The sequence below is a fragment of the Cuculus canorus genome, chromosome 14 (genome assembly GCF_017976375.1).
Source record: "Cuculus canorus isolate bCucCan1 chromosome 14, bCucCan1.pri, whole genome shotgun sequence".
In the NCBI taxonomy this organism is placed as follows: domain Eukaryota; kingdom Metazoa; phylum Chordata; class Aves; order Cuculiformes; family Cuculidae; genus Cuculus; species Cuculus canorus.
The window spans coordinates 19038991-19066363 of record NC_071414.1 but is presented as its reverse complement, the minus strand read 5'-3'; the positions used below and the strand labels follow the sequence as shown (position 1 = coordinate 19066363).

Sequence of the window (27373 nt, the reverse complement as noted above, 5' to 3'; positions counted from 1 at the left end):
CTCGTGGGAGTGGCCTCCCGCCAATGGCCGTGCCCGTGTGCGCGGCTCCGCCATTGCGCGGCGGGACGGCGGGCGGAGGTTAGCGGGCTGGGGAGCGGGAGGCCTTGGAAAACGCCCGCCTCGCCGCGGGAATCCCCCGTGCCCGCCCTTGCGGCGCGGTTTCTCCGGGAAATGCCCTTTCTCCCACGGGCTCTCCGCCGGGTCCGAGGGGGGTGGCCCCCGTTGCGCCGGTGACACGCGTGTGTGCGCGCCTGCGTTCGCCCCGGGGCCGCCGCGGGCAGGGCAGCTCCCAACCCGCCTCCAAACCCTCCCGCTCTTTTTTTCCCCCCTCCTCAAATCAGGATAGAGGTGGAGAAGTGTGGAGAACAGGGCAAGAGAGGGGGTCTTGACCCTTGGAGCCCCTCCGCTGTGAGGGCAGCGTTGGACAGCGTTGAGGCTGTGCTGTGCAGGGAGAGGAGTTGGACTCGATGGCCCCTGTGGGTCCCTTCCGGCTCAGGGCGTTCTGTGAGAGGCTGAGAGTTGGGGTTGTTCGACCTGGAGAAGAGAAGGCTCCGAGGAGACCTCAGAGCAGCTTCCGGTGCTGACAGGGGCTGCAGGAAATCGCGGAGGGGCTCTAGAGAGGGGCCTGGAGTGACGGGGTGAGGAGGGGTGGCTTTAAATTGGAAGGGGGAAGATTTATATTAGACATTAGGAAGAAATTCTTCATGATAAAGGTGAGGAGGCCCTGGCCCAGGCTGCCCAGAGCAGGGGTGGCTGCCCCATCCCTGGAGGGGTTCCAGGCCGGGTTGGATGGGGTTTGGAGCCCCTGAGCCAGTGGGAGGTGTCCCTGCCCGTGGCAGCGGTGGGACTGGATGGGCTTTGAGAGCCCTTCCAACCCAAACCCAAAGAAGTCATGAAATTATAAAACTGCAAAGAGACCCTAAAGTCAAAAGGCTTTTTACATGAAGCTAAAGTCAGATCATGGATTGTTTTGTTATCACTAAACTTGCTATGAAGAAAGGAGATGCTTTCCCTGGTTTGTTCAGAAAAAATGAGACGCTTGATTTAAAAATCCTGTCTTTTTAGCAAAACTAACCTTGAATGGGCACCATGGGGAAATTTAAAATCGGAAGTAGTCTGGTGGGCAGGGTGAGCCAAACAAGGATGTGAGAATTGAGAAATACAAGGGCTAATGTTTTAACTTTAATATGAGCAAGAATCTGGCAAAAGTTCATCTGTGAAGGGGTGTGGAACAGCCACCAGGGGTTGCTTAAAAACTGTAGAATAATACATACAGGATTTCAGGGTGCATGCATGGTTAAAGATCAAAATGGTCTGATTAGTTATGAATACGTGTAACTTATAGGAATTATCTCAATATTTGTCTATCTGTAGTGTATAAAATTGTGGGGTCTGTGTTGGGGGCTTTACACTTGACTTTGGAGCAACTGTCCCATGAGTGTTCAGAATTTGTGCAAACTCTGAATAAACAATGTCTCTCTTGGAGATGTAGAGATTGGTTACCGCACACCAGGCATTGGAGCAGCATTTTGGACAACAATTCTGTTTTTCTGTCATTTTTGCCTTCTAGATTTTCCATGAAGCTTCGTTTTCTAGGATTCATAACGTTTACACTTCTGACTTTGGAAGAGAAGTTCTGCAAAAATGTCAAAAATTGAGAAAATGAGTATCCTTGGAGTGAGGAGTTTTGGAGTGGAGGATAAAGACAAACAAATTATCACTTTTTTTAATCCATTAACTATTCTGGTGGGACCGAATGGTGCAGGAAAAACGGTAAAGCTTACTATATGTTTGGATTTGCAATATAAATAGCTCTGAAAGGTGTCAAAATACAGATAAGTATTAATAATAGTGCAGAAATCTTGCTGTTTGTAGTAAATATAGTGTTGTTTGGCACTATTAGAGACCTGCTTTCATGCCTCATTAAAACCAATTTCCCAAAGTACCATCTTCTCATGATACTCAAAAAATAAAGTTATTTCTCTCTCCTTGTATATTTAATTCATTTGTAAGTATTTGGGCTGTTACTGTGGGTCTCCCTTTAGCCCGTGTTGTTTGCTCTAAATTGCCATTACATACTTATTTCTGTTTTCTTAGACTATCATTGAATGCCTTAAGTATATATCCACTGGAGATTTCCCTCCTGGCACCAAAGGAAACTCATTTGTTCATGATCCAAAGGTAGGTGCCATGATGAATAGACTTAATGCATGTTTGCTCCTAAGTGACTTAGCTGCGCTTGGTGTTGTGATGTAAGCAGGGATGCTCAAGTTCTAGGGAGACGTGAGCCGACCATATTGTTCCAGGAAAAACAAAGACCTGGGGGAGATGAGAACAGTGCCTGCAGCTGGGGGGAATCATTTGGATGATGATAAGAATTTCCCTTATTCAGGCTTTTTGTTTTACTGAAGGTTGCCAATGAAACAGATGTTAGAGCTCAGATTCGATTGCAGTTTCGAGATGTGAATGGAGAACTCGTAGCTGTCCAGCGATCCATGGTCTGTACCCAGAAAGGCAAGAAAACAGAATTTAAAACACTTGAAGGTGTCATTACCAGAATGAAGTAAGTTGTTCTTTTCTTATTTCTTTCACATGAAGATTGGGTTGGGCGTTATATGTTTTTATGTATGTGACAAGATAAAACTTTATAATCTGATCCTTGAAGTAGCTACCAGCGCTCTTAGATTAAAGTTGTGTAGTTTCTTCACTTTATCTATTAGTTGATTAAAAAATCCTACTTCTATCTATTAACTTGCATTTATTTGACTATTGTATCAGTAACGGGATGGTTTAGAAGTAGCGTTGTGTGCAGTGCATAGGCTTTACTTCCTTCAGCACCATTTTCAGTTTTGGATCTTGTTGGCCCATGGTTCACTCTGGTCTCCACTATTTAAGGAGTGCTTGCACTTCATTCAAGATTGGTTTTGCTCACTCTGGTGGTTCTGCATAGTTTTAAAATGTGTGATAGCTACAGCTATTCGTGGTGTTAAATGCTTGTGTCGAATGTGGTAATTATGTGCTTAAAAATCATTACTAGTTAAGGTTTTTAATCAACATATTCTAATGAGAATACACTGTTAAAAATACAGTTTACTTTTAGAAGAATTTGCTAGTAACTTCTTTGTGGCTGTTCTTTATCTGTGTTACCTAGGCATGGTGAGAAGGTCAGCCTGAGCTCCAAGTGTGCAGAAATCGATCGGGAGATGATTAGTGCCCTTGGTGTTTCCAAATCGGTGATTAACAACGTTATTTTCTGCCACCAAGAAGAGTCCAACTGGCCATTGAGTGAGGGGAAGGCCCTCAAGCAAAAATTCGATGAGATCTTCTCAGCAACAAGGTTTTTCTCTTTACTGTAATTAAATAAAAACTAAGTAGGAAGATGTCTTCTCTAATAATACAGATGTTGATGACCATGTCTGAGGCATTGTTTCATACATCAGTAGTGCTGTGGTGCCAATAAGGTCTTAAATTTTGTCTTTTTTAAAGGTATATTAAAGCACTCGAAACTATCCGTCAGGTACGTCTGAAACAAAGTTTGAAAGTAAAAGAGTATCAGACAGAACTGAAATACCTCAAACAGAATAAAGAGAAAGCACAAGAAATCCAGGATCATCTTAGCAATAGAGAGGCTCAGCTGGCTGCTTCCAGGGAGAATGTAAAATCTATTGAGAGTCAACTTGATCCTCTGAAGGTAATTCATTTGCGTGAGAATTCCATTAAGACTTTGATACAAAATGATGTGTAAGCACTAAAGAACACAGGAAAATGTGAAAGCTGGACAAGTTTCTTGAGTAAAATCTTATATTTTTATGTTGTGTTGTCCAATCCTCTGCTCTGGAGCAGAGTCAACGCTACCTCACCAAACCTGGCAGAAGCTGGTCTGGTCTGTAAGCAGTCATTGGAGGTCTAAGAACATTATTGAATTCTTGTGGCAGCATTGTTTTTTTGTAGCTTAATTTAAAATCTCTCTCCAATTTATGTGGTAACTAAAACTATTGTAAACTAACTGAAGCAAAACCTAAACTAAAACGTAAAGCCCTCTGTTTTTCGAAAGTACTTTCGAAAGCAGGATGTGTTATGCTTGGACTAATCATATTGCACAGAACAATTGATTAGGGGATTCATAAGCTGGTGAGATATTTTACTCACAGTGTTCTTTCCTTTGCAGAGTTCTCTGGCAGTAGTTGAGCAGAATCTCACAAAAGTAATGAGGCTGGACAATGACGTAAAAGCCCTGGAGAGCAGGAGGAGGCAGATGGAGAAAGATAATCAAGATTTGCAACAGAAGATGGAAAAGGTTACTTTTTAAATTCCTTGCTGCCATGCTTTCTGCTGCAGAATCAGCTGTCTTTTGCTACCCAGTGAACTGAGCATGTTTTATTATGTTCCAGATGTTGGTGACAAACATTTCCACAGCTCACTTGATATTATCAGATATTGCAAATATGGCTCAATAAAGCTGTACTAGTTTCTGTAATTTTGGGTTAAATTGTTTTCCGTGACTTCTCCCTCTGCCATAGACTAGCTTGCCCAGAAGGCAAACCTGACAGGAGCTTTCATAGAAGTGATAATTAATTACTGTTAACAATGCCCTGTGGTGTGTAACTTGAAAATATCTGCCTTTCCCAATATGTTGGTAATAGCCAGCACTTGTTTTGACCAGTGTGGGATATCTCCTGGCATGAATGTTGTTCATCTTCCTGGAGATTACTTTCTTGCTCATAAAGTAAGAAATAGTTGTCAGTCTTCTGTTGTGATTGTGCCAAGGCTCTTAAAACTATTTTGACAAGTGGAAGGAAATTCTTTAGTGGTAAAAATTTAGATTAATTTATCAGCCTAAGAAAATAGATTTTCTTTTTCCAATTTTGTTTGTAGCGTATTTAATTTTTTTCAGTATGTATCATAGAAGTTCTGTGTGGGAGGTGTTCATCTCTCATTTCTTGGATTCTGCTATGGTAACAGCTGTAGTTTTTGAAAACATAAATTGGCTTATAAACTTAGTTGAAAAGCTATTCTGTGTTGTACTTGATGTACAGGTCTTTCAAGGAACAGATGAACAGCTAAGGGATAGATACCAGAACCACCAGAGAACAGTGAAGGAGAAGGAGAAGAGGTTATCAGACTGTAAGCGTGAATTAGATAGAGCTGCTAAAGAGTGCCAGAGATTCAACAGCGAGAAGTCAGAACTACTGGTTGAACGAGGTATTTAGACTTCATCTGTGACCTTTTATTTATTTTTCAGTATAATTAAGATTTAAAGTAGAACTACTGATAAGAATTGAAGGGATTTCTACTGGATGAACCCCCTAAAATGTGTGGAAGTTTAAGGTCGGTGACACAGTATAGTGTGAGAATCTCGTGGGTGGACAGGTCAGTGTTCTCTCGGAGTTTCTAAAGTGCACTTGTTGTTTTGAGCTATAATTATGATATATAGTACCTTTGTTCTTAAATGGGTTGTTCTTTATAAAATATTCCCTATAGATAGTTTATGGTGGCCTAGAACATCAGTCCAGCGTTTGCAGCACAGTAACAGTTTAGTTAGCTTCAGAGATTGCTATTTTAGGCACAGCTTGGTTTTTTTCTGGAGCATTTTGTGTGGTTTAAAAATAATTTCTTTTCAAAGACTTTAAGAAAATAATTGCGACTTACTTTGAATCCTGAATGGCTCTTCTGCCTCAGTTTTTGAACATTTATGTCAGGTTTTCTTTTTCTGAAGGTCGTCTTCAGCTGCAGGCAGATCGTCACCAAGAACACATCACAACGAGGGATTCACTAATTCAGTCTTTGGCAGTGCAGCTGGAATTGGATGGTTTTGAGCAAGTGCCTTTTAATGAAAGACACGTCACCACTTTTCTTAGGTTGTTGAAGGAGAGACTGGAAAGAGATACAGAAGCTGCCAATCATTTGATGGTAAGAATTTTGTTGGTTTAGGAGTGTGGTTAGAATCGATTGATGTGTTATCGGTCCATGTGTGTCTTCAGGGCACTGGTGGGAAGAGGAAGAATGTTAGGGGAGAAAAAACAAAGCCTTTTTCTTCTAGAATTCTTTCTATTGGTTCGCCTGAATCTTTCCATGGAAATTAGTTTTATAACTAAGGGTGGTCATCAAGCGATCTGAATTGCCAAAGTTATCTAACAGGCAGTTCTTCAGATAGTTTTTTCTGATCACTGACAAGCTAGAAAGCCTGAGGAAGAATTGTGGTGAGCTACTGGTTTAAAAATAAGCGACTTTGTGTTGAAGTCGTCAGACTGGAGTTGCTCTTACAGAATGCTACAAGGATGATGCAGCTGCATTTTCCTACCAAAAAGGTTCAACAGAACATTTTTTGGCAAGTTCTGATTGTCTAAGTATTTCAGTGTCTTGTGTCACAATGTGAATATTCACAGGCTAGTGGGAAGAAGTGTTTTTAGATGTTGTTTTTCTATGAAAAAAAAATGACTATATAAGTGCTGATTTCTTTCAGAGAGAATTTGCACGAAAAGAAACAATGAAACAGAAACAGATAGATGAAATAAGAGACAAGAAAACTGGATTAGAGAGAACCATTGACCTGAAATCTGACATTCAAAATAAGAAGCAAGTTGAGCTGAAGAATGTAAAATACGAGTTGCAGCAGTTGGAGGGGTTCTCAGACAGAATTCTAGAATTGGATCAGGAGATTGTCAAAACAGTAAGTTAATGTAATTGAAAAATGTATAGAACTTTGAAGTAAAATCTTTTGGCTTTAGCATTTAAAAAGCAAATAAAGGAAAAAACAATGTCCATGATACTTAGTCCATCTGCTGCATTTTTGCCCTCTCTGTGCTTTGTCTGTTTAAATGGTGTGCCCTGTGGGGCAGGAACTCTTCACTACTTTGTCTTGTACAGTGCATGCGTATAAGAGACCACTTGTGCTTGGTGAGCTATAAATGGGAGTACCCACAGCCAGTGATGTCATAAGATTAATCAAGCTTAAATTATTGAAATTATTGAAATTATTAAATTATTAAATTACTGAAAATAATCAGAAAAATATGATCTGAAGCACTACACTACCTATGTTTCTCCAGATGACTTGTCTGTGAGGTGGGCTAGTTGGTTATAATATTTTAACTGATGAAGTATTATGAAATTACAAGCATTTCACTTCCCAGTTGAACAGTGACACTGACAGAGTCGACCTTGGCCGGTGGTGGGTCCAGTTTGGAGCCAGCTGGCCTGGGCTCTGTCGGACATGGGGGAAGCTTCCAGCAGCTTTCACAGAAGCCAGTCCTGTTAGAATCCCAATACCAGAACCTTGCACATGAGCGTAATACAGTATGAGTGAGCTTCCTGAAGCTGAATCACAGTTATGGCTTATCACAAAAGCATGAGCAGCTCGGGGCAGCAGCACATTTCAGAACAGGGAATCTGGCATCTGCGTGACTTTCCCCTTGCCAACATTGCAGCCTTTGTCCTTTCTTTATAAATCTTGTGTTGTTCCTTGAACAGCTGACGATACTGCTGCTGGGTAGCTTCAGAGCTTTCTTCTGTTTCCTTGAGTTAGAACTTTATTGAAGAGTGTAATTATTGACGTCTTCCGGGCGTTCATTTTGTTGTTTAGGAACATGAGCTGGAGAAGGCTGAGAGGAACAGCAGTGTAGAAACGCTTGAACTGGAAGTACACACTCTGCAAAATGAGAAAATAAACCTCGACAAAGCTCTTAGGAAGCTGGATCAAGAGATGGAACAGTTGAATCTACATACCACAACCATTACCCAAATGGAGATGCTGAAGAAAGACAAAGTAACTTTTCTATCATCATCTCGTAAGAGTGGGACATGAAATTAATATGATCCCTTCAAGATTTGGGGGGGGGGGATTCAGGTGTTTGTCAACAATCTCATGTAAAGCTTCTGTCTGACATGATAGAAGCCATTAACTCCATAAATGCATTAAGTGACATAAACTTGAAGATATGAAAAAATTAATTTAAAATGCTTCACATCCCCAGGCAGAAAAAGAAGAGCAGATTAGAAAAGTGAAATCGAGACATTCTGATGAGCTGACGTCACTGTTGGGATACTTTCCGAACAAAAAACAACTTGAAGATTGGCTTCATGCTAAAAATAAAAAGATCAATCAGACAAGGGATAATCTTGCTGGCCTTAAGTAAGTAGTAACTTATATTAAGTCTCCAGATTTAAATGTAGGAAACTTTAATATGCTTAACATTCTTGTTACTTTAATTCATGATTGTTTGTGTCTGCGAAATGGAAGAAAGCATCCTGCAGAATTTCTGTAATTTCTGTAAATTCTGGTGTAATTTCTACATCACTGATGTAGATTGTGCAAGTTAATAAAATCGCATTTGTAGTATGTCAAGGGCAGCACTAAAAGCAGACAGCAAATCATCATTTTGGAGTTTCCTTAACTGTTCATAATAATCCTAGCTGACTGAATGTGCTTGTTGGGGGAAATTGCTGGTCTTCTGCCTTTCTTGTAAGTTGCAGAGTAGTTAGTGACTGTATCACTCGTTCATGCATGATTACCTGTGCTGATTTCAATTGATTATATGAAACAATTCATTAGAATGTGTAGGTAACATCAGCTCAATAAGCAGTGATTGATACACAAACTTTCACGAAACAAGAAATCTAAGATTTTCAGTATAAGAATATTGCATAGTTCAAAAGTATGGAACAAGAGTAGAAGGGGGCTGAGGTTGTTAAGAGGTTCTATGGCGTCTCATAAGCAATTACTGCAGTAGGGGTTAAAAAGTTGATATTGTATTACTCTAGAGAGTTTTGCATGTCTTTGTTGCTAGAAATTACTTTCTTTGTGGTGCTTAATGATGAGACGAAGAGGAATGAAAATGAAATGCTTTGTACATAGAGCAATAAAAAGTTGACGTAGATTTCCTGAAAAATGATTAGAGAAGCACTGGTGAGGAGCCCTGCAATGTCAGTTTCAGATTAACTTCCCATGTATTGTTTTTGCTTAAAGAGTTTGAAACCTCTGTTTCTTTCTAATAAGAGTTTATGGTTGACTTTTCAGCAAAAGATTGGCATCAGCAGAATACCATAAGACGTACATCAGCAATGAGTTAAGAAAAAAAGAAGAGCAGTTGTCCCTTCATGAAGCAAAACTTTTTGATGTTTGTGGAAGCCAGGATTTTGACAGCGACCTGAACAAACTACAAGATGAGATTGAGAAAAGTTCAAAACAGCGAGGTAAATTATATATAGCTCTGATTTTTTCCATAAAGCTTCTTTTCAGTATAAGCCGCAGATACTGAGGCAGTCTGTGTGTGCAGAACAGCCAGCACAGACTGCTTTACGAGGGGTTATTACTGATTCTTACTGGTTTTTAACAAATTTCCCTTATCTTTATTGCTGTTTCTGTTTTACACTTAAGCAGAATCGGTTGTTTTAATTCTTTTGGTTTATTCTCTTTATGTGTACATGAAGTAATCTGCTTTGGGTTACTGTGTGTATAGATCCCAACCTTCTCAAAGCTAAGGAGAAGTTGGAATGCTTGGGTCTGCCAGGTGTGAGACAAGTACAGAACCAGCTGTTTGGTGTGGGTTTGGCCCATATGGCCAAAGAAGGAAGTGATGGCTGAAGAAGGTACTCACTTCCACTGTTTATTATAGAGGTAGGAGCATGGCTTCATAAAAACAACTTGTAGAATAATTCAAGTTGGCAAGGGCTCCAGGAGGAGATCTAGGGCAACCTGCTGAAAGCAGGGGCAGCACTGGGTTCAGACCAGGTCACTCCAGGCCATTTTAGTTTCATTGTGATTTTGCATGTTTGAGACCAAGTTGAATGGGGCTTTGAGCAGCCTGATGCAGTGGAAGGTGTCCCTGCCCATGGCAGGGTGGTTGGAACTGGGTGCATTTTTAAGGTCCCTTCCCACCCAAACCATTCTGCTATTCTATGGTACATATGCATCTAGTTTAGACCAGATAATGCACTGTTTGTGTTGACAAAAAGTCTTTTGTTCCTTTTTGAACCAGCTGTGCTTGCTGGAGCCACTGCAGTTTATTCCCAGTTCGTGACACAGCTGACAGAGGAGAACCAGTCGTGTTGTCCAGTTTGTCAGAGAGTTTTTCAAACGGAGGCCGAGCTGCAAGATGTGATTAGTGATTTGCAGTCGAAGCTGCGTCTCGCTCCAGATAAACTGAAGTCAACTGAGTCTGAGCTTAAAAGAAAAGAGAAGAAACGTGATGAAATGATGAGTCTTAAACCGCTTCGGTAACGTACTTAGCGAACTGTATTGTTGCGAGGTGTTTTCTTTCCAATGCTTGAGTTTTGATTAATAAAAATTACGCAGGCATCAAGGAAGCTTCATTTTAGTTAACAAAACTCATTGAGATAAATATTTTATTATTAGCATTTGTTCTCAGCTCATTTGGACTTTAATAGTAACTATTTTAATGTTAACTATTGGGGCAGATTTAGACTAGACATTAGGAAGAATTTCTTCACCATGAGAGTGGCGAGACACTGGCCCAGGTTGCCCAGGGAAGCTGTGGCTGTACAATCCTGGAGGTGTTCAAGGCCAGATTGGATGGGGCTTGGGCAGCCTGATCCAGTGGGATGTCCCTGCCCATAGCAGGGAGGTTGGAACTAGATGATTTTTAAGGTCCCTTCCAACCCAAACTAATCTATGATTCTATTTTATGGTTTTTGTATTTCTGGCCCTTCAAGGCTTCTCGTGAGAATGGCGCAGAAAAAGTGGTTGTATACTTAATTTTCTCCTGGTTATTTGCACAATGTAGGCACAGTTCCACTTCTTTTACTATTGTAATTTTAAAATAGACAGCCTGCTTTTGTTGTTGCTGATGTTTTCACATCACCTTAAATACGTTTCTTAAACATACTGACCTGGAAGTTATATGGACAGAATGGGAACTGCATCTGTATGAAACGCCCTTTAATGCTACCTTGGTTTGCATCTCCTTTACCAACAGTTTTTGTTGCTGGCATTGTTGTGTGAATTCTGATGTTTGAGAAAGGCATCTCTGGGTTTTTGTAGTGGATTCCCAGTGCTGTTTGTGTTTCCTTGAAGTTCAGTCACATGTAATTCCATCATTTGGGAATCCATCTCTATATTTGATACCGATAAACCTTAATAGATTGGACTGAATTTATTCTTTATTTTAGTCATGAAAAAAACTTTTTTTTTTTTACTTGCAAGATAATACAAACCATAGGTGAAATTAACAAATTCAGGAAGGGTGCCTATGGTGTTTTCTGATTCCAGGTTGTGTTTCTCCGTATTTTTAAAGCAATGAAAATACTGGACAGGCTGTTTTGTTGTTGCCTCCCTCTTTTCTTGTAGTTGTCTACTTCCAAAACATAAACAACACCTCCATAAGGAGTTTTTTTCATTATCATGCTTTTCTTTCCCTTAGTGTATGAGCAGCATTTAAAGTCAGTCTGCACGTCTTCTGCCAGCAGGGGAGCACACTAGCTTCAAGAAATTTGCAAGCTGTTGTTCTGAGAAGCTGTGGAGAGTATTTGTTGGGAGGGTAGACCTGCCCTTCACAAGAGGGCACTCTTGTACAGTGGATTTAGACCCTCTCCTGAGCACTTGCAGTAATTCACTTAGAAACCAAAGATCTTGTTTGCTTTTTTTGTTTCATCTCACCTGTGTGAATGAGGGGTGCATTACCCAAGCTGGGTATTACCATAAGCTTAATTGAATGTGATCAAGGTTAAGGGGATACTATTTGGGCTGAAGTTACTCTTCCACTATTAAATCATATCACAGATTTAGTGAATGTGTTGAAATGATTCTATTTTTCGCAAAGGGAATTTAAGGTTTTGTCTTTTATTTAAGGCAAACCGTAGTTGAACTCCAAGAGAGGGACATACCGGACTTGAGGAACAAAATACAGAACGCAAACAGGGATTTAACAGGCCTGAAGAGTGAGATAGAAGAACAGGAATCGCTTTTGCAGACAGCTTTGTCTGAGGAGGAAGGCGCCAAGGCGTGTTTACAGGATATAACACTAATGGAAAGGTACCAGGTATGTTTTGGTAATGTATTTTGATGTATAAAATAATAGTCACTTGCTAGCCTATAAATATGCAGTTATTCAATAATATGACAAAACTTTGAGGTCTTAAAGACTTTTCAAGCAAAGTAAAAATACTTTAAAATATTTTGTAACATAGGCGATCTTGGCACTAATGAAACTTAAATGTCTTGGGTAATGATTTTTGGTTTTGAGGACCACAAAATCCCTTGAGTTCTGCTTCCTTTCTGTGCCATAGTTACTGGGAAGAGAGGTGTAATCTGGAACTGGAGCACAAATACAATATGCCAAAGTGTTTTTCAGTCCTCACAGCCATTATAGTTCAGTGTAGTCTCAGCATCTGCTCTGTATGCTTTCTGCAATCATTTCACATATGTTTTTGTCCTGTGCCATTTGCGTATGTGGTAAAAGAGAATGGATGTCTTACACTTTTTATTATTTTGATGCAGGAGACTGTTTTGAACAGTCTTCATGCCTTTCTTACCAAGTAAGTCTTTGCTCAGCTGAGAACCACCACAAGAGGGACAATTATGTAGAGAACCTGGGCCAGGCAACAAACGGAGCGTTTCACAGATGGAAGGTAGCAGCAGCTTCTGAGGCTTCAAGAGTTCTGTTGTCGCAGAGACACATAGCACGTGTAACTGCGCAGAGGTAGCCTGGGAATGTTGAAAGCCTATCCATACGGACTGGTTTCCTTGCACTGAGGAATTCCAGTTTCTAGCAGCCTGTACGCTTGACATAACCTTTATGCTAATGATGTGATGATGCATTAGCAGAGGAGATAAATTTGAAGGTCTCGAGTGGTGTGTGACTTAAACCGTAAGCTTGTTCTTGCGTGCCAAAAATGACAAATACCTCATTGAACACAAATACAACAATAACAGTACTTTTTCTTGTACTTTCAGACTGATATTAGGGATGTTGAACGAAAAATTGCTCAGCAGGAGGCTAAGCTGCTGGGGTTCGATTTGAGTAGAACTGTTCTACAAGTAAGCAAAGAAAAACAAGAGAAAAAACACTTGTGGGATACAGGTAAGTCATACAAAACTGCTGTTTCACTTTTATGTTGAAAAGTGTTCCAAACTTCCTGCCATTGAATTTTTGATTTACTTATTTTACATTCTGGAATAACTGTGTTTCAATTTTTTGTTTTGTTTTTTGGGGAGTAATAAAAGGTTAACTTGGAGCTAAATTTTCATAAGGAAGAAATAAACATTTTTAATAACAGATTGACTGTTTCATTCTGTGGTTGTTTTCAACTGCAGTTACTGGTAAAATTGAGTTAAATCAAAAACTCAAGCAAGATCAGCAAAATCAGATTCAGCAGCTAAAGAGTACAGTTAATGAACTTAAAGCAGAGAAACTTCAGATTTCCAGCAGTATGCAGCGTCGTCGACAGCTAGAGGAACAAACAGTGGAATTAACCACTGAGGTTCAGTCCTTATTCAGAGACATCAAGGTAGGAAATGCTCTTAATTAACCCTTAGCTTTGTTGTCCTGGGATAAAAATAATAAATCTTGTTACATTTAACATTGTCTGTAATCCGAACAAGTAAGATGTACGTTTAAATGTTTGTCCTGTGATGGTGTTCAGTCTCTTTGGGAATTTCCAGAACTTCATTAATACATATTTTCATGCACGCACACACACGCAACCATGTGACCTTCTTACCACTTGAAAAATTGTTGATCTTTAACAGAATGAGAAAATTAAAAGGACTTTCTCCAACTATTTTTCAGGAGGCTAAAGAGCAGATATTTCCTTTGGATGCAACTTTAGACAAACTGCAGGAGGAGAAGGAGGATCTAATCAATAAAAAGACTGCAAGTAATAAAGAAACACAAGACAAGGTTTGTTTGCTTTTGGCATAGCTGGGAGGTGGGATTATATATTGTTTTTCAGCCACGAATGCAAATCACAGTAATGAGTTTGCCTTTAGGAAATAAGAGTGAATGGTTTAGAAAAGGAACATAACAAAGTCAGGAGATGAACTCGATTGTAATTCACCTTTGGCAGTCTTGTCGAAAGACTTTTAGGGACATTTGGCAATATTCAGTGACCAAAGGTATTAGAAGCCCTTCCTAATAGATCTAAGAGGTGTAGAATGGATGACCATAACCTATCCTTGCCAGGAGATGAACCTGTTTGTCTTGGGTGAAGTGGCCTTCTTGTGTAAACACAAATGAATGATCTACCATTTGTTTTGGAAAACATTTGCATGGTAGTAAGGAGCATCTGGATTTAAAAAGCTGAAGGCTTTATTAGTGAAATAAAGGGAGTTGTGATAAGGCATTCTAATTTTTGATACAGAGTTTATCAGTTCTTGGACGGAAGACTGTGTTTCATTTGAAATCTTTTCTCTGTAGATAAACGGCATAAAAGAGAAAGTTAAAGATATCAACAAGTACATGAAAGAAATTGAAAACTATATTCAAGAAGGAAAAGAAGACTATAAAAAGGTAACCTAAAAAATGGTCAATAAAAAGTTAGCGTTAAAAACATTTTGTGTTTAAATCATGTACTGTTTTCTTCTCTTTAGCAAAAGGAGTCTGAATTAGATGAAGTAAGTTCTCAGTTAGCTGCCTGTGAGAAACAGAAGGACAAGATAAGTAAAGAGATGGAAATGATACGACAAGACATTGACACTCAAAAAGTAGGTGATTGTTGGACTGTAAAGTATGGTTTGTGTAGTTCAAATGATGTGTGGGTTTGATTTGAGTCTGCTTGGGTCCATAGTGCTGTGAAGTTTGTCTGCTCCTGATTTACTTAATTGGTTGGTAGTGAGAAAATCTGCTACACGTGCATTAGGCTGAAAAACGTCTAGAGATTCGCATATCTAAAAGTACACGCGTTTTAAAAAGCTTTCCTCTCTGGCTACCACTTTGTGGTATTTCTCTGCTGGGATAATGACCAGCATTTTCAAAAGTATTTTAAAAGAAAATACCTGCCTTCTGCAGGTACCAGAAGTTACCAGTTACTCCACATTTTGTGATGTATTTAAAATTTGTAGATATATATTTCAAATGGTGGTTATGTTCTTCATAGGAAAGGCATCTTTCCCTGTTCTACCCCACCACTTACTCTCTGATTTGTAGAACTGAGATGGGGGACTTTGTTAAATCTCATCCTAAATTGCTTGCCCCATTCGAAGCATTGATTAATATTTGCATACAGGATCACTCCTGCGTTTGCCTGTGACGATAGATACCTTAAGTATCATTTTATATTTCAGTCTGAAATGAATACTGCTGATTTCTGTTACACCTTATGTCTAGCACAAGATAAATTTCCACTGAGATAGTTTTGTGTGTTTGTCAATTATTTTATCCTTGTAGCATGGTTTAGAATTTTGCAGAGCTCGTACTTAGTAATTGAGATTGGATATACTGAAACGTTGTGCAACTTCTTGCTTTCTGTGGAGACAGATACAGGAAAGGTGGCTGGAGGATAATCTTACCTTGAGGAAAAGGAATGAGGAGCTGAAAGAAGTTGAAGACAACATAAAACAGCTCATGAAGGAGATGGGAGAAATGAAAGTCCCGCAAATGAAAAAGTTAGCATCTTCAAAACCGAACAGCATGTTTTTGGACAGGAATTCATTGAATTAGTGTAATATTCACTGTGTTTTAGTGTTTCCTTGTCCACTTTTCTCATCATTCATGTAGACTCACGGTTGCATAATATGCCCATGATGGTAACATCAGTGACTTGGTGAAATGGCATAGTGCTTCTAGTTAGCAAGACATGGATGTGCACACATGTATGTGTTTATATTGGTTACAGTTTAATCAGTTTTTTAATGACTTCTGCTGTTAAATCCACATTTAAAAAATGAGTGTCTCTGGATAATGGTATTTAGATTTTGTTTTCAATCTGTTCATTTAGGTCTTGGCAGCAAATGTTATTTATTTCAGTAGTTCAACATCAATTGCTTAGATAATAAACACTTTTGAAAAGGAATTAGCCCAGATCCTACCTGTGAACCATTTGTTTTGTTTACTAGAGGTTACCCAATTAACTAATTTTATTTTGCTTAGTATCCTAATCTAATTCCAACTGTGCAATTCATTATTTTATTTGTTTTTGCACATAGGACTTTGGCATTTGAACTACTAGCTTGCTTCTCCTCCTCAGAATAGTGATTTGAATATTTTCTTAACACACTTAAAAATATTTTTATTTCAATAGTGTAATTTCAGTGATGTTAGTGTTGTAACTGTTAGGAACTTTATAAATACAATATAATGAGCCACTGGCTAACATTAACTCAAAATTAGAAACCTAATTAAAAAATTGTGAAGTACTATATACAAATATTTTTCTATCAATTATGGTTTCACAGTGAGCAAAAATATTTAGAGGAGAAAATAGAATCTCTGAAAAGAAACCATCATGTTGCACTTGGCCGACAACGTGGATTTGAGGAAGAGATCGTTCGGTTTAAAAAGGAACTTCGAGAGTCACAATACAAAGACGCAGAGGAAAAATACAGAGACATGATGATTGATATGAGAACAACAGAGCTGGTGATGAAAGACCTGGACCTTTATTACAAGGCTCTTGATAAGTAAGTGCTGTCATATCAGCGGAATTCTTAACTGTTTTCATCTCTCTTACTATTGATGCAAAAGCAGCTTTCAGTTTCAGACTTCCAGGGTTGAGTTAGAAATAGGAAATTGGTAGAAGTCTTTGAGAGTTATCATAATTTCTCTTTATAAAATCTGTCATTTAAATGTTAAGATAACAGGGTACAACTCTTTAATTTAATGAAACTGTACTACAGACTGCAGAGGATTGGTAGGAGGTAGGAAATGAGTAAGGTAATGTGTATAATGGACATACAGGAAATGCATTGATGGTAATAATTGGAGTTTAATATCTTCATAAATCAGTCCAGTTATTCCCAGTTCTGTGTTGGACCCATTGTGAGTTATGGTTGTACATGTTGGGACTCATAATTGCAATGCAACAGTTCAAGCCAAGAGATAATAGTGAGTGAACCCCGCAGAGCACCCATGAGTGCCTTCTGTGCTGAGCATTCGGTGTGCAATAATCTGAATTGCCCATGGTGGTTAGAGAATGTTGAGGCTAGAAACACATTCAACTTTGGGGTTTGTGTGAAAACATGTGGATGAGCCCGTGGAGCCGAAGGCTGTTCTCTAACCTGTTTTTTCCCCACTTGAAAGGCATTTTTAGGAAGATTTTCTAAGCAAATTGCTGTTGGTTTTCCTGTCTTCCTGTAATTTTGGTAGGGGGGGCAGGTTTGAGGGAAGTAGAGGAAGGTATTACAGGACAAGCAATGGATAGTTGGGAGAATGTTTCTGAAAAGCCTGTCTCACAAGTTATCTCAAAACACATACACTCCACAGTACGAGTTTAAGAAAGGTGAAACCTGTGTTTAAGTCCTTCATTATTAACCTGGATCTCCTGTGCATAGTGTCTCCTGCTGCTTGCATTTCTATAGCAGCGTATTTTAATATCTTCTGGTCGTATCTTAACATGAATAAGATATGCTGGGTAGTTTTCTTGTTCCCTGCAAACTTTCTTAGGTAAACAATTGTACTTTCATTAAAGAATATCACAATATAGAGAGATGTTTTCCCCTTTTCCAATGTGAGTGGCTTTGTGCTTACATTAGGGAAGGCAAGATCAAAAGAAACATGTCTTGCATTTTATGCAGTCAACTTTATTGTTTCTGCTTCCTGTGGAATCTTGTGTTCTATTCTTATGCTGACTGACCAGAAATAGCATGTCAAAGTTGGGAAACAGATTCAAAATAAAACATGTGACTCCCTCCAAACCCCTGTGTGTTCTGTTATAATGATGGAATTGCAACGAGCTATTACAGCTTGATGGACAGTGGGGAGCAGTCTTGGAATCAGTGGGTACATTTCAAGCAATACAAAACTGGTTCTCAGTGACAAAGACAAACTGAATATTAGGAACAAAAAAAAGAGAGAAACATTTTGGCCACTGTGTGAATTCCCAATGCACCCATGTCTGACATGTAGTATGGAATTTTGGTCTCTTGTGTTAAAAAAGGTCTGGTAGTGTTGGGTAAAAGAGCAGTAGTGTAGTTGAAGATGCAACTTAATGGTCTAGAAGAGAAACTAAATAGATGAGAACTTTCCAAGTGAAAGTCAGTTTTCAATGGTTATTAAACACAGCTGTCTAGAGGAACCCTGTTTAAAGCAGTTCTGCTGTTAAAACTTATGTTCAATATTAAACTTTAAGCTGATCTAAAATGTATTTTGTGAGGGTTTAAATTGTTCAGAGCATGTAGAGTTCTTGCCTTTCAGCTTAAATGGAAATGCACTCCAAGAATTTCCCTTGTAGAATTCGGAATCTTTTTGTATGGTATCAAATAATCTATTCTTTCTATTTAAGGCAAACCAGGAAATCAGTCTTGTAATTTCAAGAAAAATAGATAAACATCACTTATTGGTAATCATCTGAAGAATCGGTGAGACGAAATGTTAACTCTAATGGCCAGAGATTGAGAGCTGTGTCTCTAGCAGGGGAAACCAATGTTTTGGGTGTTCTGTGCTATCAGTTGATCTTTATTGACTTAATACTTAGAGGTTTGTGATAGATATTGATGAGGAGTGCATTCTTGGGTTTGATTAAGTAAGTAGTTGAAAATGCTTTCTTCTTTCTTCATACTTAACAAATCCTATTAGAACTGATGCTTCATTATTCTCCAGAACAGGTGGTAAGAATTCCTGTAAGAGAGGAGGCAGAGAAAGGACATGTGAAAGTCCATTTCAGAAGAATATTTCATTGCCACCATATTTTTTTTTTTTTCAAAGAAAACATTGGAGTAAATTGAGCAAGCGTTTTGTCACTACAGAGCACTTTTTCTTTACAAAGCCAAGCTAGAAACGTAGCATTCTCTCCTTTACTGAATGCTTTCTTAAGGAATCATCTATTGTTGAACTGAAGTCATGTTGATATGTTAATTGTGGAAGTTAAATTGAAAATCATTAGTGACATCCTATGTTACTCTCATTGCTCTAGTCATAAGGTCTGTTTGGGTATTTACGAATGATATTCGCGACGCATAATTCTGTGCTCTGAGGAGTCCACAGGCGCTCCTTTCCAACTGAGACCCTGTTATTAATTAGATCAGACATTAGGAAGAATCTCTTCATGCTGAGGGTGTGGGAGGCCCTGGCCCAGGGTGCCCCGAGCAGCTGTGGCTGCTGCATCCCTGGAGGTGTTCCAGGCCAGGTTGGATGGGGCTCAGAGCCCCTGATCCAGTGGGAGGTGTCCCTGCCCATGGCAGGGGAGTGGAATTAAATGATCTTTAAGGTCCCTTCCAACCCAAAGCATTCCAGGATACTGTGACTCTATTTGCGCTGCTGGGGGATGTTGCCAATGAGTAACATAACATTACTGCTGTTCCGGGAGACTTAACATGAGATTTGTCATCTTGGTGTCAGTTTGAAAATACACCTCACACATAATTTATAATTCTCTTATATAAAAGTTGGGTGAAGTTGCTCTCTGAGTGACTCTAAATCTTTTTGTCTTCATTGCTGTCCTCCTTCTTGAGACTGAGCTGTTGGTGAGAGTAGAATTATTTATGCAATAGGGCGTGGTCAGTCTTTAGGTACTTCTGCATTCAAAACAAACTAGTATTTGTTATGTTATAGTGAAAGTATTTGGGAAATGGAAAGGGAACCACTGCCTGCCTTTAGAGCTCCTGTAGTCCCTAGCAGTCCTTGTACCTGTGACAACTGGCATTTTCTGTTGTTCTTCCTTAGAGCAATAATGACATTTCATAGCATGAAGATGGAAGAAATCAACAAAATAATCCGTGACCTTTGGCGAAGCACCTACAGGGGACAAGGTAGGTAATTTCTTTTTATTTTTGTCCCGATGTATCCATTGGATTCTGAGCACAATGTACTGAAAAGTGGTAGTTCAAACTATTGAAAATCCCCGATCTGGAAGAGTTGGTTCCAGTTTAAAGACTGCATCTGTTGGTCACTACTGTAACCTCCCTTATATTATAAAGTCTGTAGTTACAGCATGAATAAAGGTGATTGTCCCTCTTCTGTGTTTTCCATAGTTAAGGTTTCCTTGAGACAGGGGAAAAGCAGGGGTTCATGTATCGTTAGTGGGACCTTCAAATAGAGTTTTTGTAGTTGTTGCACATTATACCTCTTAACTCTGTTTAAAGATTTTCGATAGCATAAAAACTGTCTCCTTCCCTTTTTCAGATATTGAATATATAGAAATTCGTTCTGATGCAGATGAGAATGTCTCAGCCTCTGATAAAAGAAGAAGTTACAATTACAGAGTGGTAATGATAAAGGGAGATACAGCACTGGATATGCGAGGAAGGTGCAGTGCCGGGCAAAAGGTAATAGCATTTTATTTTTAGTAAATGAGAGTGAAACTTATTCACGGTTTCTTACTTTATATTCTGAGGATTCTTTGATCATAAATGGTGATACCAGCAGTCGTGATAGTTGAAAGGTACTTTCGGGAGTAGAGTTCCCGGCAACTGTTCTGCCATTTTCACTATTTCAGGAGATCTAGCAGCAATAGGACTGGGCATGGTAGTAGAAAACTGACATGTAAGTTGGTAAACCCTACTGCCTTCAGTTTTAGCAAGCGATCAGGAGTTCGGTAATTCAGACCCAGTGATACACATACAGGTTTTCACCATCCCTTCTGCAGCAGGGTAGGGTTTGGACAAAGGTAGGAGTGATACAGATGGCAATGTCGTAGCATCTTTTCCTTGAATCTTTACACCCAGTGTCTCCTGAATTTTGCATATTTGATTTCTCTGCTATTTTTCCAACAGTACTTTGTAGAATGGTTCTTCTGATTCAAACTTTAAGCTTTACTGTAGTTTTTCGGTAACTGATTAGTTATTGTCATTTTGTGACCTGTCTGCATGTTAGGTCAACTTCAGTCACGGTTTGGCATGGCATTAAAAGCAGCGCGTTACACGTAGCACCTCTGTAAACTCTCAAGAGTGAGATTTTGTTGTCTTTTTTTTTTTTGCCTGTAGGTGCTTGCTTCTCTTATTATTCGCCTTGCTCTAGCAGAAACATTCTGTCTCAACTGTGGCATATTGGCACTAGATGAGCCCACTACCAATCTTGATCGAGAAAACATAGAGTCTCTTGCACACGCCCTGGTGGAGTAAGTGATCTCTTCTTAAAGATGGATATAATGGGAATGGTTGGACTCGATGATCCAAGAGGTCTTTCCCAACCTAGTGATTCCATGACTTTATGATTCTATTGTTCAAATGTTAAGAGTTAGCAGAAGCAAATTAGATTTTGAGCTGGCGTATCTTTGTTGGCCTCTGCAAATGCCCATGCAAAGCAGTAGTTTGGGCTTCCCTCTCCTTTACCTCGAAAAGGAAGAATACTCCTTAAATAATTTGAGGGAGTTTATTTGGGTAAAAAAGTTCCTGATCAGCATTAGATTGTTTGATGGTTAATGTAATTTGTTATCAATAGTTAATATTTTTGTATTGTGTGTTTACAAGTTCTATAAAGCTAGACTATGATTTAGATAAACTTACATTCTCTTTGTAGGATAATAAAAAGCCGCTCGCAACAGCGTAATTTTCAGCTTCTGGTGATAACTCATGATGAAGATTTTGTTGAACTTCTGGGTCGTTCTGAATACGTGGAAACATTCTACAGGATCAAGAAGAACATTGACCAGTGCTCTGAGATCATGAAACGCAGCGTTAGCTCCTTAGGCTCATATGTTCATTAGAATGTCAAGTGATTACATATTATAGACTGGCTTAACTGCCTAACTTGATGGAGATCAAAGGAAGGCACCTGAAAATATGGTTTCTTCATATCATAAACTTTTGAAGACTTATAACAATTTTTGCTGGAATCTGAAACAGTCAGCCTTTTCAACTTTCTCTGTTTCTACATTTTGCTGTGCTTGGATTTAGGAATCACCATCATTTGGAACAATATTAATGAATACAGCACAGTTAACTTTTTGATGTATTTTACTCTTTAGAAGTGAAAATAAAGTTGTGATGTTCTTCATGTGTTTCCTGGCAGGAAGATCCAGGTGGGGATTCTTTGGACAAGCTGCAGCTGTCAACAGAACAGGGCTTGCTCTCCATCACTGCATTATGTCAAGTTGAGGATTGATTTGTGTCTAGTCAAGGCAAGTTCATAGCTACCCGCTCAGTCTACCCAGAGTTCAGACTCTTCATAGAGAACTTTTTCTGCTTTCTCTACAGTGTGTTAATCGCTCCAGATGTTAATCTTCACAAAATATAACAGCTTTCTTTAGAGAAAGGGAAGTCCCATCTCTAACTGAATGAATGAGCGCATGTATAACAGAAACATATTTTAACCATATTCTCTTTGCTTAGTGCCGTTTACCTCTCTGCTGCTCTCAGATGATGACATTTATGCATTGTGTCGTATTCTGAGTTTCTATGAGATACATCAAGTTCTGTGAAAATGATACAAAAATGCTGTAGAGATTATTTATATGGATGCTGAACTTCACCTGCACCCCTTGGAGTTCTTCCTTGAAGCTGTTTTTTGTGGTACAGCAATGCCCCAGGGACCTACAGAACGCAGGCCAAGGGGAACCTACCACCAGAACAACAACCGGAAGCTGACAGGGATGGCATGTTTCAGAATGCAAAGGATCATTGTGAGTCCTGAGATTTTGGACAAGGGTTCCTCAGCAACGTGCCTTCCCACCTCTGAAGCCCCACAAGCTCTTGAAGCATGTGATTCTTGAGTCTCTATTTCTTCATAACCACGTAAGGGGGCACCTCTTCTTTCTTGAACTCTAGGTACCAGGTGCAAGTCCAGAAGCAGAAGCTGGACTTGTAACTCTTTAAATCTTTGTGGAGAGTGGCAGTCAGTCAAACCTCCTTAGCAGGCAGCATATGCCCAAAGCTCAGTTTCAGAGGAAGAATCTTTAACCCGCTATGAAAAAAGAGTTAATCTCAGTGCCATGAGGACATCTGTCTTTGGCAAATACGACAGTGAGCCTGAGAGCATTGCACGCTGCCTTCTTCCCACTTCAGCATCTGGGAGTCCCTTTATCTTGGGGTAGGAGAGCGGGCAGCCCAAGCTGGGGGCCGGTCCAGCACTACGGCCCGAAGCAGGCGCAGGCCCTGACCGCATGACTTTGCGCGGGGGGGAACAGTGATGTGTGGCCCCACGGGGGCTGCACTGTAGCTCTATCCCAGCTCTGTCAGCCCCTTGCATTAAAGCATGCCACTGCTGACACCACCCCATAAACGGTCTGGACAACATCTGCCTTGACAAAGACAAAACCCAACAGTAGCCCTTGTCTCGTTCTTCATCCCAGCATTGTGTGTAGGCAGAGAAGTAGGTGGACTTGGCAGTTGGTGCCTTTACGTGTGATGCTAGAAACTGAGCACTTTAACTAAGGAGTGTTTCCACATGAATTTTCTGAAACTGCAAGTCACTAGAGGCAGGGTGGCCCCAGTCATCAGGAAACCACTCAAAGATAAACAGATGAATGGGACTTCCTAGCAATTACACTCTCATCAATCCCCTGAAAAGGCCATTAACACCAAACTGGGGAGAGGGGGAAAGAGAAGACAAAGGAAAATGCTACTAAGATGCATTACGTTTGCAGTTTTAAATAAGAAGCTTCACTGACTCTAGTACTACTTCCTGAAGGGGAATTTTCTTAAAGATATAATCAACAGAGAGGGAAAAAAAAAAATTGAATTTTCAAGTTTTCCTGTAATACCTCTTTATTTTAGCATGACACATATGTCGCAGCTCACGAAGAACTGCATTATCTTCAGAAGCAGCTCCCCAACTCTTTCAATTCTGTGCTTGTTCTTCTTAAGTTAAAGCCATGGTTTGCCATTCCTTGGTAAAGTGGTTTGGGCACATTTTTGCCTGAAACAGCCTTACTCTCTTCCCCAGCTGCAAAGTTCATCCTCACACACATTCTGGATATTAAAGTTTTTGCCAGAACTTGAAAAAATAGAGAAAGTGCGGTGGGAAACTAACCTCTATCAAGTGTCAGAGTGGCAAAAATTAATCCACATAATGATTGTTCTCTACACCTTTCATTTGAATAATCCATAGGCTTCTCTGTAGCTGAAAGCGTGGGAAAGAGACTGCACCGGCCCATGCTTTTGATACAGGAAACAAAAAATGTGCTTATGTGAATCGGGTGTAGGAGAAACTTCAAACGGGTAGATGATCCTCTGCTACTCGTGGCACCGCGGGGAGAGTGAGGAGAAGAGCAGGCCTGTGCTGCGACCGCCCCCACAGGAGCCTGAGGATGCAGATGGGTACAGTCAGCCACCCCCAGCACAACGTCAAGGGGGTCCCTGCTCTGCCACGGCTTCCTGCCCTGCCACACAGGCGATGGCTCGGTCTCCCCTCCAGCTCTGGCCTGCAGGTGAGGGTGTAGGAGCAGAATGTTGTGGGGAAGGGGTTGTGACCCTTACTGACATTCATGGTGCTGCACAAAGTTCAACACCGTCTCTGCGTTGTGAGGCCCTGGCCCAGGTTGCCCTGAGAAGTCGTGGCTGCCCCATCCCTGCAGGTGTTCCAGGCCAGGTTGGATGGGGCTTGGAGCCCCTGATCCAGTGGGAGGTGTCCCTGCCATGGCAGGGGGTTGGAATTAGACTATCTTTAAGGTCCCTTCCAACCCAAACCATTCTATGATTTGATCTATAGCGCAGAACCAAGCAGAGATGTCAAAGCAAGTTGGGTGCAAATTTATTAATGTAACTCATCGGGCAGGTCACAGAGTGGCACAGAAGCCATTCGGATTGGCGCTGAGGCTGATTTCCAGTGCAGGGAGGTGTCCGTCCTCCCTGCAGCGATGCACGCACACCTTCCCAAGGCACAGCCACAGGCACACACACACATGCCATGAGTTAACCAAAAATGACAACTGCAAACAATAACTATCAGTGCTTTAACAGAACCATTGGTGAGCGTGGTTGCAGCGGGCTCTGGAGCCAAGGATTGGGCAGTTGCCCGGGGTGGTGATTTCGTAGCCACGGCGGCACCCTGAACACAGGGTTCCTCCCATGGCTGTGCAGGCTCTGGCGGGGCAGCCTGAGGAAGGTTCGTGGGGAATCCATCCCTTTGCAGGGTGCGGGTGCAGAGGGAGCGCGGTGCCCGCGGAGCCAGGAGCCTACAGCGGCAAGTGCCTTTCCTCCCACCTCTGTGCCACATCATTTATTTCTGCTGTAACACAACTCATTTTCGATTTATCTGCACTTAGTGAGCGAGGTGGCAACTACTTTCACTAGGAAAAAAAAAAAGGGTGTAAAGGCAGCCGTGTCTGAACAGCCTTGTTTCTACATGGGATTTATATTAGCAGTGAAAAACCAATCCTTTGAAGGGCTGGTGCTTCCTTAGCTGTTCTTTACGCAGTACAGTGCTGTTCTGTCTGCTCAGAGGCTGCTCCAAAGGCAGGCGCTTGGCTCGAGGTACCTTCTTTTTAAAAAAGAAAAAACCCAAACTGCTCTCTGACCTGCCTGAAGTAAAAAAGTGACTTTTAATCGCATCACTTGCTATTTCCATAAAGTTTCTAACTGAGGGTGTCTGTGTTTCTGCCTGCGTGCTGCATTTTGAGCAAAAAGCTTTTGCATGCCCTAAATATTCAAAATACCCCCCCAACCAGATGTGATTATCTACAAATTAACACCGCAAACCAAAGCAATAAATAGAGATTATACTCTCAAAAGCTTAGATGTTTACTGTCTCTCTGTAATTTAAATGTCACGCCAAATATCATTTCTAATCTTTCTCAGGATGACAGTTTGTTTACAGCCCTGCCGGGGCGAGTTGTCAGCCACCAGTGCTTCTTCTCTGCTTTGCTGCAAGATTCCACCTTCGGGAGATGTGATGCAGTTTGCAGATTCTCCTTTGTCCGGCTTCGTCCTATCCGTGTAATTTGATTTATGCAGAAAAAAAAGAAATGTCTGCAGGTGCAGCTGCCGGCCCCTCTCCCCGCGGCTGCACCAGCCTGAAGCTCCAGCGCCCGTCCCAGCACAGGCTCTGAAACGCTCAGTTCGTAAACTCAGCCACTGATTCAAGAGATATTACATGTGCTGATGCTAGACTTTACATGCTGACCCACATATGGAGGGGTTTTTTCATCTTATAAAGTGTTTTATTGAACTTCTCCACCATCTTCTGAAAGGAAGGAGCAGTGCACACGAGCAAATGGCTTGGGAAAAACACAGTGGCTCTGGATAAGGATTTTGTAAAGGGCAAAGCTGGAATAGGACACGAGAAAATGACTGATGGAGTTGTCAGAATCAGGCCCTCCAAAATAGTAGAAGAGACCTGAAGCTGTTTATATCCTCTCAATTAAAGCCCCCACTGGACCTTATGAGTTCATTGTTTCTTAGTGGCGTTGTTCCGTCCTGTCCCTCCACAGAAGCTGCGGGCGGGGATAGGGATCCCTTGTCCGAAGGGAAGGGGCGAACACGGCTGCTGTTCCTGTTCCTTTCCGTTGACTCCATCGTGCCCACTGTTGCACCCCGCGCCAGTGGTGGCCGTGGCTCCGGCCTATCGGCTGCTCTTCTGTGAGGGGGCTTTGGGCAGCAAACCTTGTCTTTAGGGCTGGGAAAAAAAAAATGTAAAAAGAGAAAATAGCCATAGCTTTGGACACAAAGCAAAGTTTCTGGTTTTCGTTGCTCTGGGGGTCTCTGTTGGTTCTTCTGTTTTCTGGTGTCACTATCCAGAGATGCAGCTATGGAAAGGTCCAACCCGCACCAGCCCAGCGCGCGCCTTCATCCCGCAGCCTCACCTCCACGTGGAGGTAAGAGGAGTCTAATGGGAAACCTGCAACGCCCAAATTAACGACTTGGATCCTTCTTCTGAATTGGTTAGAGACCAACCTGGGGTGGCTTAACTCAGGCATGGGGTGTGAGTACAGGGCAGATGTGGCCCCGCTGAGGTGCTGAGCCTCTGGGGCCCACCTGTGTCCTGCCTCTGGGTGCAGCTGGAAGCAAAACCAGCTCTTCCATGATGAGAAGACCCAGTTCAGCCTGTGTTCATACTCTCGGGGGTCCGTGCTCACGCCGCCTGGCAGCAGTGGGCTGGGGGACGTGGTGCCCACGCGTGCCCCTCTCGTAGGGGAGCGCAGCTCGACTGGCAGTGCTGATCTCACCATCAGCGCTGGGGGTGATGCACAGGCAGAATTTCCCTTATTATTTCACAATCACCACTGAGTTTAACACTCAGAGCAGCCAAAGACACTCCAAACAAGCAATTTCGTTTCCCTCCAGGCCAATGACGCCCCCGAAGGGCTGCAGCCCCCTGTCCTGCACCACCCAAACCCCCATCGACACTGTTTCTCAGAACCGGCCTCTGCTTTCTAGCTGTCATTTTCC

The 27373-nt window shown here is 41.1% G+C and overlaps 1 protein-coding gene across 3 annotated transcripts; it reads left to right on the top strand.

Moving 5' to 3' along the window:
- RAD50 (RAD50 double strand break repair protein) lies at positions 1-26318 on the top strand. 3 transcript variants are annotated; one of them, XR_008452245.1, is made up of 27 exons: positions 1-78; positions 1571-1773; positions 2098-2181; positions 2412-2563; positions 3152-3337; positions 3487-3691; positions 4169-4297; positions 5037-5202; positions 5717-5910; positions 6464-6670; positions 7583-7765; positions 7974-8131; positions 9017-9192; positions 9978-10215; positions 11807-11996; positions 12911-13037; positions 13271-13464; positions 13746-13856; positions 14373-14465; positions 14546-14659; positions 15432-15559; positions 16349-16573; positions 19773-19858; positions 20232-20374; positions 21032-21165; positions 21567-24414; positions 25784-26318. XR_008452245.1 is itself a non-coding variant. In XM_054079745.1 (26 exons), the coding sequence occupies exons 2-26, from the start codon at positions 1645-1647 to the stop codon at positions 21751-21753; spliced, it is 3939 nt and encodes a 1312-aa protein (XP_053935720.1). In that variant the 5' UTR covers positions 1-78; positions 1571-1644; the 3' UTR covers positions 21754-25703. The 3 variants fall into 3 exon arrangements, 1 of the variants encoding a protein (XP_053935720.1); XR_008452246.1 differs by lacking the exon at positions 1-78 and adding an exon at positions 493-713; XM_054079745.1 differs by lacking the exon at positions 25784-26318 and having other exon boundaries at positions 21567-25703.
- The last annotated feature ends 1055 nt before the right edge of the window (positions 26319-27373 follow it).